At 50.7% G+C, this 13,277-nt stretch overlaps 1 protein-coding gene across 1 annotated transcript in view; it reads left to right on the top strand.

Moving 5' to 3' along the window:
• Positions 1 to 519: 519 nt before the first annotated feature.
• Positions 520 to 13,277, top strand: part of SHC4 (SHC adaptor protein 4) — a 32,340-nt gene continuing 19,582 nt past the window's right edge. The window contains exons 1-2 of the mRNA XM_050309663.1: positions 520 to 1,821; positions 9,957 to 10,027. Coding sequence (XP_050165620.1) covers positions 1,237 to 1,821; positions 9,957 to 10,027 — 656 coding nt within the window. The 5' untranslated portion in view covers positions 520 to 1,236. The remainder of the gene's footprint in view (positions 1,822 to 9,956; positions 10,028 to 13,277) is intronic.

Raw genomic sequence — 13,277 nt, 5'->3', positions numbered from 1 at the left:
GGCCCGACCCCCGTGGTGCCGCACTTCTCCTCCCGCCGCGCTGCCCCACGCGTGGGAGCCCCACGCGGAGCCCAGGTAACGTGCTGAGAGCCCCGACATTCGCACGGAGTGCGATAAACCCGGCTCGCCGGAGCTACCCGCGGTGCCTGAGAGGGGCAGGGGCGTCCCCCGGGGCTGGAGCTGAGCTGCGACCAGGGACGAGCCTGCCCTGTCCTCGGGGCCGGGCGGGCAGCGCGGGGGGCGCCGCAGCCCCGGCTCGGGCTGAGCTGCATCCCTTGGCCCCGGCAGTGCCGCCGGCGGAGGAGGACGGGCGGCAGGAAGCAGATTTGGGGGGATTTTGGGGGAATTTTGGGCGCCACCCGAGGGTCCCTCGCGCCCCCCCTCACGCCCCCCGCGCGCGGAGGGCGCGTGAGCCGGCGGCGGGCGCTGATTGGCTGCGAGGCGCCCCCCGGGGGCCGCCGGGCCGCGGCCGCGCGCCGAGCGCCATTCACGGCGCTGCCCGCCCGCGCGCGCCCGGCCCATTCACAAAAACTTCATTCATAAAAAGCGGCGGCGGCGGCGGCGGCGGAACGGCCCGGGCGCGGCGGGAACGGCCCCGGGGGCGCGGCGACACCCGGCCCGTCCTGGATCATCGCGGGGCCGAGGGACTTCTCCTGCAGCAATTAGCGAGACCGGCGCCGCTCGGTGTTTTTCGCGGGTTTGCGCCTGACGGCGGGGCAGGAGCTGCGGCGCAGGGATGCTCTTCGCCTCTGGGGCAGCGGCGGTGGAAGTGCGGAGAGCTGGGCACCTTTCGGGGTTCACGCCGGTCTGAAAATACGTTTGAGCTTGTAGCTCTGTTGCTGTGCTTTGTGTGGAATATGCTTGAGCTTTCGCTGCAGCCAGGACTCGGTAATTAATGAATGATGCTACAGCTGTAAGTCTTCAGAGCTAGGTGGGATTTAGTGCCTGGCTTGAGGCAGGAATGAAGGCAGGTTTGGATAGCGGCTCGTCAGCTTAAGCTGCTGTACCACTGATGTGCTTTCCCGTTCGCTGCTTCTATTACTGCTTACAAAATGCCAGATGTCCATGCAGTTTTCAGCCTTGTCCACTGAGGAAAATAAACCACTCGAGAGGGAGTCAGCAAAAATATCCGATAGGTTTCTGTTTTGAAAATTGTTTGACTTGCTTGATTTCCATATAAATTATCTACAAGAGCCAATTTATGCAAGAATATCCGGTTACAGACCTGCCAAGGCTATGAGAGAACGCAGCCAGCAGAGCCTCGGTGGACACGTCCTGTATGTAGGGTTATTCAGACATCCAGGAATGCTGCACAGGGCTAAGTACAGCCGATTCAGGAATGATTCCATAACATCCCTAGACGAAGGTACACAAAATACGTCCTTAAACATCAAAGGTTCTTCCTCCTCGTCCCACTCTTCAACACCTAATTTACTGACAGAAGATGTCTCCTTGGGGCCACAGGACACCTGCACCACCCTGTGCACGCTGATCCCCCGGATGGCGAACATTAAACTTGCCAACCCATCAAATCTGCCGGGGCTGAAAAGCTTCTGCCTGGGAACAAAAGAGGTGCCACGAATTAAACTCACGGAGTGCGTTACCATCCCGAGCAGCCCAACCTCGCCCGAGATCAGCTGCCTGGCAGCCTCTTATCCACAGCCTGACCTGGATAAGCTGGTCCTAACCCCAAAGCCAGCAGGGGACTGCGCTGTGCGGGGGGCTGAGGAGGCCACTCCTGCGGGCAGGCAGGACAGGAGCCTCACCCAGAGCGATGAGAGCACCTACACCCAGGAGCCAGGAACGACCTACAGCGTGAGGGTGAGTACTTCTCACAGAGTCTCCATTCTCTGACAAAGCAAACTGCTCAGGGGGCTGCTGGGTGACCTCCATTTTCCATCTGCTGGAGTCAGTACCCCGAGCCACTGAATTCTCCTTGTATTTCCTGTCTCCTGATGTAGGTAGGGCTGGGATGTGGAACTGAAGGAGCTAAAAGCACCCCAGCTGCTCCCAGAGGTAACAACAACCTTCATTTCCAAAGGACTATCTTTAGACTCTCTGAGGAGTGCTGCTGAGCTGCAATTAAAACAGGGGTTACTCTGGCCTGAAATGCAAGTTGAAGGCAAAAGGGGGCCCATCCCTCAAAGAGCAACTCCAGGCACTAGGTGCATGCTGGCCCATGCTGCTGACATATTTTTTTTGAGGGTGTGGGGCAGGTGCTGCCCAGGTTGTATTTCCAGTATGGTTTTCTCTTGGTCTTTCTGGAAATCACCTCGTTTCACGAGGAATATCTCTGGAGGGGTGGGGTCACTGGGGGGAGCCTCACAACACAACAGTTATTTCCCTCCATCTTCCTGCTCCTGATGCTCCCATGGCTGGGCCTGCAGGAGCCTGCCCAAGGAGAGCTGCAAGAGCATGGCTGATGTGTCCTGGCCAAACTCTTGGTATTTTTTTCAACCAGCCCCTTTAATAATAAGCAGGTTGGTAAATAAGCAGCCTGGGCGGTTGGGGCCTTCATCATTAGAGAGATGGGCAAGGTGCTCATTTCCCCAGGGACCACAAGGCTTCTTTGGGAGCTGGCAATGAAGCCTCAGATGGGCTGGGAAGTGTCCAGGGGCACAGGGCTGCAGCATGGCAAGGGTGTGGTGCAGAGGGATGGTCTCACCTGGAGGCAAAGCAGGGCTGAGAGGCTAAGGGCTGGGCAGTTGGAGCTGCTCCCAGTCCTTACCTTCTTGCCCTGGCTCTTGCCCACTCTCCTACGGTGTTTGGTGACACCTACTATCCCCCTGCAGCTTCTTGTGCCCTGTTGGGCTATGGGATTGTTGAGATCTCTGCAGAGACCCTTTTAGGAGGAAGGTCAGGTCTATATTACTGCTGCTACCAAAGGCCTTGGTCTTAACAGCTTACTCAGAATCTAAAGGGGATTTGGCAATTACATGGAGAAGATCCACAGTTATTTTAGAAGGGCAATAATGTGGTGAATTAAAGAAATGCTGTAGGGCAGAAGCTGTCCCCTGCAGACTGGAGCGAGGCACAAATTGCCTTTCTAGGTTGTTCTAAGAGGAGGCAGTGCTGGGCTCACTGTGTCCCCCGGGAGGTGGCTGTGGCTCTGTGTGTGACTGCTGGTGACAGGGCACCTGTGTCACTGCCTTGTGTCACCGGGGCTCCAGGGGGGAGGCTGAGACCCATAACAGCACCCGTTCCCCCAAGGTGTTTGTGCAAATAACAAAGAGCCCAAATATGAGTATTTTAACAGGAACCTGGACAGCTCTGATTCTCACACTGTTATCTTTCCAAACATACTCTGTATGCAGGTTGCTGCAGGCTTTACAAGATGGGCATTTACCCTGCCCATGTTCACATTCTGCCCATTATGCACCTTTCCCACAGTGCTGCCCATCTGGAGCTGAGGTTCTCTCTAAACAGTGCCCATGGGGGTCATGGCACTTGTGTGTCCTGCTGGTGTTTGTTATGGCTGTGATGAGCCTGAGGAATATTCCAAGAGGCACTTGGCCATCCTGCCTCTTGCCTGCTGGGGAGTGCCAGGGAGGTGGCTGCTCCTGAGCAGAAGGATAGGACCCAGCTTGGTTTCAAAAATGTGCTATTTAACTAAAATATGGAAAGGAAATGCTACTACCAGATATTTCATTACAATACCATTATACTTTAAAACAATATGGTAAAGGCTGCTTGCAGCATCCTTTGTCTCAAAGGAGTTTTACCGATGCACAGGTTGATCCTCTGCCAGCGGTTTGATGGCATATGCATCTGGATATATGCTATCATACCTACCTATAATCAGTTGTATGCCTCTAGAGTAAAAGGAGCCTGACTATTTCTGACATAGGAGTTCAGAATGACGTGAAGTGTGCCCTGAGAGAGTGCACGTGGGCACCTGTGCCCTGCAAAGTCCTGATCTTGTCCACGGAGGATGTGACAGGATAGCCTGGAGCAGCTGCTCCCTGTCTCTGTGCAGAGAGGGGGGGTTTGGGGCAGCCCTTTCGGGTCCCGGGAAGCCGCCAGCGCCTCTGCCGTGCTCAGGCCAGGGAAACACTGTGATAATTCAGCTGCAGGCACTTCCCTGGGGCGCAGCACCCTGACCGTGCACCCGGAGAGCTGCCCGTCGTAGATAAATAACTGCACGCGTGTGCAGGGCCGGGCTCCGGCAGGAAGGAGATGGGCTCGAGTGATTCACGGCTTCGGAGCCGCAGCTGTGAATCATGAGCCGGGGGCTCGGGGCTGGCGGCTGCCCGGGCGGGGCTGGCGGTGCCGGCTCGGGGGTGCACGGGCTGTGGGCTCCAATTCTGCCCACTGCAGAAAGTGGTTTTTCGGCACAAAACTGAAAAGGCAAAGGAAAATAATGTGTGTCTGCGTCTGTTTTTATGAATTTTCCATGTTTGTTTTCTTTTTTTTCCCCTCAAAATATATTTAAAATTGAAAACCTGTGAATGAAAGGGTCAAACTTTCTCAGGAAAATTTCCATTATCTAAAGCTGTTCTTCATCACAAAAAGTCCCGGCTCACTGTCCTTAGGGAAGGGGCTGTGTGGGCACAAGGAGTAGGACAACCAGTGGCCTGTCTGTCAGTCTGTCTGCACCTCTGCTGCTGCAGGGAAGAAGATGAGAGCAGGGTAAGCACACGAGGAGAGTTAGGCTAGCACTGACAAACCACTAGTGGGATTTTTTGTGTGTTTAATGGTCTTTAATGGGCTGTTTTCTTCCTTGAAGGTGTCTAGTCTGTCTTCCAGCCCATTCTGCCCCAGCTTTGCTGGTGCCCTGGGGGTCCCACTTCCATCTGCAGTGCTGTGTGCTGGGAGCTGCCTCGGCCTCTCTACAGGGATGGCAGAGGCTCTGTGGGCTTTGGATCTGGATGGGGCTGGTGTTTGCTGGAGGAAGCCAGTGTGGTTCAAGCTGAGGAACAAACCAGTTGAACATCCTGCAGGGTGCAAACCAGGGCCAAAGCTCCTGGTTAGTTGCCTGACTGGTGACTGCTGATGGTGTTGCCCAGTGCTGACCCCAGCCCAGTGAATCCTGCTGTGCGAGGAGGGATGAGCAGCCAAGCTGACTTGCATGGTGCAGTTTGTGCCCTGGCAGGAGCACAGTGCCACTGCCAGGATAGTTGTGGGGGTCTCTGCTTTACAGTGGACACAGTGGCTTTCCAACCTCAAAGCTACCACAGGCAGCACCTAAGGAAGGGCTTAGAAAACTTCCCTGCCAAAGCTGCAGTGGTCTGTGCATTGCTCCTTCCCCACACCCTGCTCCCAGTGTTGTCCATAGAGGGAAGGCAGCACTTTACCTTCCTGCCAGGGTGAAAGCAGGGAAATGTCCAGTCAGGTTCCTGAGCCTGGCATCAGCTACAGTGGGGGCAGCACCGTGGCTGTAACTGGCTAAACTCATTTTGCCTTTTATGCTGAGGCCTGGCTGCTTATAACTCCATTGCCATTGTCCTGCCACGTGCTGGTGGCTGCTGCTTGCTTCTGTCCAGTCTCATTTCCAGATGGGTCCACTGCAATCTAGAGGTGAGTTATTCAGGCAAAACAAAGCAAAACTCTCCCACTGCTCTGCAGCTGCTTACCCTGCATGGCAGAAATCAATGGTCTCCCCACCCCAGGCAGCCCTTGCCTGGAAGGAAAGTGATGGTAAGCTTAGAAATGGTTTTTCCCTCTCTTGTTAAAGCAGTGCCAAGGGGAAATGATCAGACCTGCTACACCACTTAGTTGCTCACAAGTCTGTGGGGCTGGATGGATCCACCCAAGGGGACTGAGGAAGCTGGTGGAAGTGCTCACTGAGCCACTGTCCATCATTTATCAGCAGTCTTGGTTCACTGGGAAGGTCTAAGTTGACTAGAAAGTTAGCAAATGTCACAGCCATCTACAAAAAGGGCCAGAAGGAGGATGTGGGGAACTACAAGCCTGTCAGTCTGACTTCAGTGCCAGGGAAGGTTCACCTTGAGTGCCATCACACGGCATGTGCAGGACAACCAGGGGATCAGGCCCAGCCAGAACAGGTTTAGGAAAGGCAGACTAACCTGATCTCCTACGATTCACTTAGTAGATCACAGCGAAAGGCTGTGGATTTGTCTGCCTGGACTTTAGTAAAGCCTTTGATACTGTCTCCAAGAGCATTCTCCTGGTGAAACTGGCTGCTCATGGCTTGGATGGGTGCACAGTTTGCTGGGTAAAAGCCTGGCTGAACAGCCAAGCCCAGGCAGTGGTGGTGAATGATGCTACACCCAGCTGGCATCTGGTCACCAGTGGTGTTCCTCAGGACTCAGTGCTGGGGTCAGGTTTTGGGCCCCTTACAACAAGAAAGACGTTGAAATGTTGGAGTGAATCCAGAGAAGGGCAATGGGGAAGGGTCTGGAGCACAGGTCTTGTGAGGGAGCTGGGGGTGCTCATCCTGGAGAAGAGGAGGCTCAGGGGGAACCTCATCACTTTCTACAACTCCCTCAAAGGTGGTTGTAGCCAGTGAGGGTCAGTCACTTCTCCCAAGTAACAAGCAAGTGGCCAAGGGGAAATGGTCTCAATTTTTGCCAGGGGGGTGGGGATTTAGGTTGGATATTAGGAAAAATTTCTTCATGGAAATGTTTGTCAAGCACTGGAACAGGCTGCCCAGGGAAGCGGTTGAGTCGCCATCCCTGGAGGTATTTAAAGGACTGTAGATGGGGCACTTGCAGACCTGGTTAGTGGTGGACTGGCAGTGCTGGGTTAATGGTTGGACTCAATGATCTTAGAGGTCTTTTCCAAATTAATGATTCTATGATTCTGTGTTTCCTGTGTGTGAATCACTGTCTGTCATTCAAGCTGGAGTCACTGACTGCGTTATGACAGGGAATGAAATGAGACGTGAGTCTGGATTAGAAAGTGCCTGAAAAGCTTATTCACATGGGCCCTGCCTGGTGCCTTCACATCTCCTCCCACACAGTCCCTCATCCTGTTTGCAGTCTCTTTCTGTCATCTCTTGTAAACAGATGTGAAAGGATGTGTGTGTCTTCAATAACCACTGTTCTCTCCTGCCACCTCCCTGCCATCCTGGTGCTGTGGGGAAACATCAGCCAGCCCCACATCACCCTCTGGACTCAAACACCAGGGGACAAAGCAGCCCCCAGTGCCAGTGTCTCTTTGCAGGGAGACAGGGGACACCTTTGCACGTGTTGCCATTAGAGGAGTCGTTCCCTTTCCAGCAGGGGCCAGTGAGCCTTTCCTCTCCCTCCCAAGAGCTGCTGCTTGTCCTGGCAGGAGCTCTCCATCCTGCTCCCGACAGAACAGTGGGTTCAGCATCCGCTTGAATTAACGAGATCATTTCTTTAGCACTTGGCTTGTTTCAGTGTTGGTGCTTTATTTTTCTGTAGGTAGCTGAATTCTGCAGTTATGTCTGTGCTTGTTGCCCCAGGCTGGTCACTGCACCCTTGTGCCTGTGTCCAGCTTCCCCAGCTTCTTGCAGCTCAGTGGAGGTGAGCCATGCCTCTACTTGTGGGGCTTCAGAAGAAGCAGCCTCCTCATTGGACATTATATTTTAATCCTGGTTATCCCAAAAGCACCTGGTGAATAGCTTGGATTGTGCACTGCTGTGGCTTCCTCTCCTGGGCACCTGTGGCTGCTGCCTTCCCCATGTTTTAGTTTAACCTTCCCTGCAGCAGGAAAGCTGGAGCTGGCCTTGATCCTGCATCGCCAGATGACCCCACTTTTCGTGGGAGCTGCTGTTTGGGGGGTACCCTGTGGGCACTGCCTGAACTGAAGTCTGTGTGCTGAAGTCTCTCAGGCAAGCATTGTCCTCTCCTGCCTTCCTTCCTCTTTCTCCCATGCATTGGTTGTGCTGCTTGTCAAACTTTGCTATGGAGGGGTTAATATTTTCCTTTTTAATTGGTAATTATTTTTCTCTTCCTTGTAGAACATCTTTTGTCTTTTTGCATCGGTTTCTGGCATCCCATTGCCCTTTTATGTGCTCCATAGGCTTCTCCCAGGCTCTGTGACCCTGACCTCCTCTGCCCCAGTCCCACATTGTCCCCCTGCCCAGGGCTCTGCTGGTTTTCTGTCCCTTCCTACTGCAATACGAAGGTTCAGCCATTACTAACTCTGCCAGTTTAGATAAACAACAACAGCTAGAATAAATGAGAGATGCAGTGAGGTGCCATGTTAATGCACTTCCCTACTCAGGCTTTTAAAGAAAAAAAAAAAAAGAAGGTCTTTTGTGAATCATTGATAAGTTCAGCTTCACTCAGGGTCACTTATGCAAAAACCTAATATTGATTTTTCATCTTTGCTTAGAGTAGCTTCCCACGCATCTGTTCAGGATGCAATGGGGACTCACTTATCAGCATATGACTCACCTACTCCTCTAAATTTTTCTTTTTTCAAGGGTAGAGGAGCAGCCAACCAGCTCACAGGATGCTTGACCTTATACTGTGGGATCAGAGGTCGTTGCTGTGCTACAGGCTGAGGCTTAGACGTATTTTCCACATTTGCTTTGTTCCCGTTAAGCAGGAATATCTTTAACAAGGCAGATAGCTCTCAAAGTCATTAAATGTTCATTAGGGAAGCAGTTCTGCTAACCCTTCAGATTCTTATTGATGTCCTTCCAGGTCCCTGACCTAATTCTGGAGTTCTCCCAAGGGTTACATTGCTATCTGGAAAGAAACCAAAATAGGGATAATACAATTGTTGTGGAATCCCTGCCTGCCTGCACACATAACATTCCCTTTTTCACACACACATTCATTTCTGAAAGTCTCCAAAGCTGAAACAGATACCTAAATCCAACCCCCTCTGAATGGCCCAGCAGAAAAATCGATTCACAGGCAAAGTAAAGTGGAGGAAGTAAATCCAGTACCTTTCTCTGACAGACAGTGCTTTTTCTATCTATTCAGATGAGGGGACAGAGCATGCATGTCCCTGCCTGGGATTTCCAGATTGTCTCTGTATCCCAGAGGCTTTGGCTTTCTGCAGGCCAGGTCTGCACAGGCAGGCTGTTGCTGCAGCTCTTGGGCACTATGTGAGCACTGCAGGATGGTCCCAAAAGGCAAACTGAGAGACCCAGACCTAAGCCAGCTTCATGAAATGAAGAGATCAGAGCGCTTCAACAGCAGAGAGGTGGAGATCAACAGAAATGCTGAAGGAATTAGTAAGATATGTTTGGGGAGGGGTAAATTCAGTGGATAGGCTTAGCTTAGCATACTTCAGTGAGATGAAAATGTGCCACAGGTCAAAGGAGTCTGTGGGCTGACACGCACATGCTTGATATTTCTGAAAATCAGTCTTATGCAAATCCCAAATGAGTACAGAAAAAGCCTCCAGCTCTGTCCTGTACAGTAGAAGTGTGGTAGTCACCCCTCATTTAAAGCAGGTCACTTTATAATGCAGGCTCTTAAGAGCTGTTGCTATGAGCTGGAATTAATTGCAACTTTGCCTCCTTCATCTTCTGCAGAGGTTATTTGTCATCAGATGTGCAGCAGCATGGAGCCAGTGTTTTTCCTTGTGCCCTGTAATGTCTCCTACTGCTCTGAAGGGACACTCAGCTCTTCTGCATGGGGGCTCTGAGAGCATTGATCTTGTGGGGCTTCCAGAGCCTGTCTGCTCCTGGAGGCTCTGTTCTCTCCAGTATTCCCTCAAGTATTGCTCCCAGCTAGATCATTGTCACAGGCCAGTAACTGAGATCAGGCAGAATTAGAAAAAAGGAATAATTGTATTTTGTTTCCCCAGAGTGCTTTACCCTTTTTTTTGGTGCTGTGGTGTTGAAGCCATTGTGGTATCTTCATTGCTCTTCTCTACACTTTTTAGTAAAACAAGATCTTTTTAGGAAGCAGCTTTAGGATGGCTGATTCGATTTTCCATTTAGACTGTGGTTCTGCATAAACTTAGTGGACGGGAGTCCCATTTGCTTCCTCCTGTGATCCTCCTTTTAGTTGTGTACCAGACATTAACAGAGTCCTCCCTTTTCTCTGTCTCTCTGTTTTCCACAGTACATGGGCTGTATTGAAGTGCTGCAGTCAATGAGATCCCTGGACTTTGGCACACGAACACAAGTCACCAGGTAGGTGGTATAAAACTGAGATTCAGACCAAGAATGAAAAGCCCAAGTGCTAATTCCTATATAAAGCTGAGGGTGCTTGCCAAGCTCTGAGACAATTTTGAATAGGAGTTTGCATGTTTTGTTTTGTTTTGTTTTGTTTTTTCCTGAGTGATGATTTGAATTATTTGATCATTACAATAGGCTGTTTGCGTTGGAAAATGAATTGTTTCAGGCACAGAGCTCATTTCTCTCCCAGTTCTTGTTCAGAAAGCCTCCCCCTGCAGTCACAGCACAGCACAGACATCCCCAGCTGGTCGGGTACCGGCAGCAGCCGGACTGTGCACGTGGGATCGGCGCTGCCTGCAGGCTCTCCCGGGGCACAGGGCAAATCCCCTGCTGCTCCCATGGCTGTGGGTGCCATGGCCAAGGTGGGAACCAGGATGGTCACAGGTCTCCCTGCCACACTGCTTCACACCTGACACAAAGTGTCATCACTCCCTCAATCCAGCAAGGTCATCTGATGAATTTTTGTCAGACGTGTGACATTGCTTGACCTCATCTGCACCCAGACCAGGCTCAGCTGGAAGTGGACTCACAAGGAAAACATGTTGAAATACAGCTGTTTCCATCTGTACTGCAAGCCTGAGTTTCCAGGCTGCAAATCAGAAAAAGATTCACTCTCAGATACAACTGAATGTGGTTTAAACATGAAATATCTTGTGGTCTTTTGGGAAGTTTGCAACTTCTGTTGCAGATTGTGTCGCTGGGTGTCATCATCATGGCTAGGCTTTGCTAATGAAGATTTGGGAAGGGCTCTACCCACGCTTGCTACAAGCGTGCTGATGGCTAAAAAGGCCAATGCGAGATAGACAAGTCCAGTTGCAGTCGCTGGGTGTAGATTGTTAATATATGCACCTATGGGGTGGCTGAAATGTCCTGCCAGGAACAGAAAAGCCCACTTTTATTGTTACATTTATTCTTGTAAGTCTGGCAGTGCAGGAAATTTTGACTTTTCCAAACAATCACCCCCTTTCCAGCTCTGAGTGCTTTGTGCTGCTGGGACAAACTCACGGTCCAGCAGTCAGGACCAGTGCTCTCCCATGCAGCCCCAGCAGCTCAGCACCTTCAGAGGCTTGTTGGAGGGTGGGTGCAGGGCATTTTGGCTTGGCCTTAGACATGTTCTTTCATCCTCTTAGCTACTTTTCTGACATAATTCATGCTGAGGGTGCCAGGAGCGTGGCTGAGGCTTCCTGCACCCGCCCAACTCTCCCTTCCTGCTGGCGGATTATTTTCAGATGCTCTTTTGCTTTCTCAAGTGTTTGTATCAAAGAAGTCATGGAGAAAGGAAAGGAACATGAAGAGATAATTGTTCTATTTCTACCTGTTGGCTCCCAGGCTTATCAGCTGAAGAACTTGAGTCCTTCAGTGCCTATATACCACACTTGAAAGCTGCCCCATTTGTTTGATATGCAGAATCAGCAGTTGTTGACATTTACAATCAGTATAAGCACGCACTCACCCAGTTCCTGCATATGTGTATGAAGAAGTGCCTGAGATACAAATACACTTCCCTCAGCCCTGTCCTTTACTGATCAAAAAGAGCCATGTAATGCACCGAACCCAAAGCAATCAGCCCGGGCCACTGTGTTCTTCACAGCTCAGCCAAAGAGCGAGGTTATCTCCTGTTTGCAAGACGTGGAGTGTGTGTGCTGCTACACTGACAGAACAGGGCTTTGGATGGTATGTCTGGAAAATAATGAATATGATTTACTGCGAGGCAAGAGCTTGCCAACTTAAATTTGGGCTGGATAGTAAGGTTTTGTTAAGCAGAACTGTGTCAAAACTTAACAATGGAACTATTTCCATCACCTAAAAAAATGCCACTGCTGACCTTAACGAGCTCTTTTGTGCATGAGAAATTCAAAACTTAAACTGTTTGCAAACCAAATGCTGAAGTGCTGAGCTCATGCATGCAAACTTTAAAGTTCGATCGATTACAAGCTGACTGGAGCAAAGATAACATTGATTATTCCCCTGTTGTTCTCCCGGGGGAGTAAGTTTACAGACACAGGCACAATGCACCAACCAAGGAGCTGTTGGAAATGATCCCATCCTAATCATCTCTGTTATTTGTACTGGGCTAAAAAATATTTTTACTTTGATGACATTTCACTAAACAAAGTGGCTTCTTCTGTTTTAAAGTGTTGGAGAAAGGTTCTCTAATTGTGCCCTGCCTTGATTTATGCGTGTGTGCATGCTTAATTAGCCTCATGGTCTCTAAAACTGAAGTTGTTATTTACCTCCCTCATGTGAATGTTGGAAAGATCAACAAATTCATGTTTGCCAAAGTGCTGTGAGGAGTTCAAAGAGATGAGCAGGAAGGATTTATTTTCTAGTTTCTCGCTGGACTTGCATTTTCAGTCACTTACCAGGCACGTGATTAGGGAAGGCAGAAAGTGGCCTCTCCAGCTCTGAATGACCACGGGGTGCAGAGTGCTGAGGGGCCAAATGACCACAGGGTAGCAAGGGCAGGGCCAGGCACTGAGGTGCTTTTTACCCTCGATGGCAGTGTGGTGAGGAGGTTGGTAGAGCAGATTTCATTGCAGCAGTGTTCCAGCTCTGCTGTTGCCTGCCTGTGACCCGACTTACATGCTCTTAGGACACCCCTCCCATTTTGTGGAAATTTGTGATCCCAAACTCCATAGAGATGACAGAAGTAACACCAAGAAATAAGTGTTAGAGATCCTTCTGCGTGAGGGGATTTGTATTTTTTTTTTTTTTCTTTTCGAATGGTTGCACATAAATGTGCTGTGCTTGCTGTTCTGGATACAAGACGTGTTTGGGTTGTCACCTTCGTGCTGTGGCAGGTCCTGCCTTTGCTGGACCCCGACAGGTGCTTCCCCTGTCCAGCCCTGCAGCTCTTTTACACATTGCCCACTCCTGTTAAATCAAGCTGATTATTAGTCATTGTATTTGGGCGCTTATGGGAAAGGGATTCTGTGTCTTGGATCAGGTATTAACTTGCAAACTTGGAAATGGTCAGGCAGCGAGGGGTGAAGGGCCTCTGAAACGTGCTGCTGGGGAGGGCTGCTGGAAGAAGGCTGACTTTGTTTGGAGGATTAATTTCAACTTTGTTGAGCCACACAATCCCTTTCTGTTACATGGTGTAGGCAGAGCCCTAGATGCTTAAAAGCAAATCCTCAACAGCATGCTTGCTTGCTTACATCAGCCCAGCTCTCATCTTTTACTCTCGTTTTGGGGAAACAATAAA

The sequence above is a fragment of the Myiozetetes cayanensis genome, unplaced genomic scaffold, assembly GCF_022539395.1.
Source record: "Myiozetetes cayanensis isolate MyiCay16 unplaced genomic scaffold, myiCay2020 scf14, whole genome shotgun sequence".
NCBI lineage: Eukaryota > Metazoa > Chordata > Aves > Passeriformes > Tyrannidae > Myiozetetes > Myiozetetes cayanensis.
Note: the sequence above shows the minus strand (reverse complement) of the source record. Positions and strands in the feature narration are given on the sequence as shown.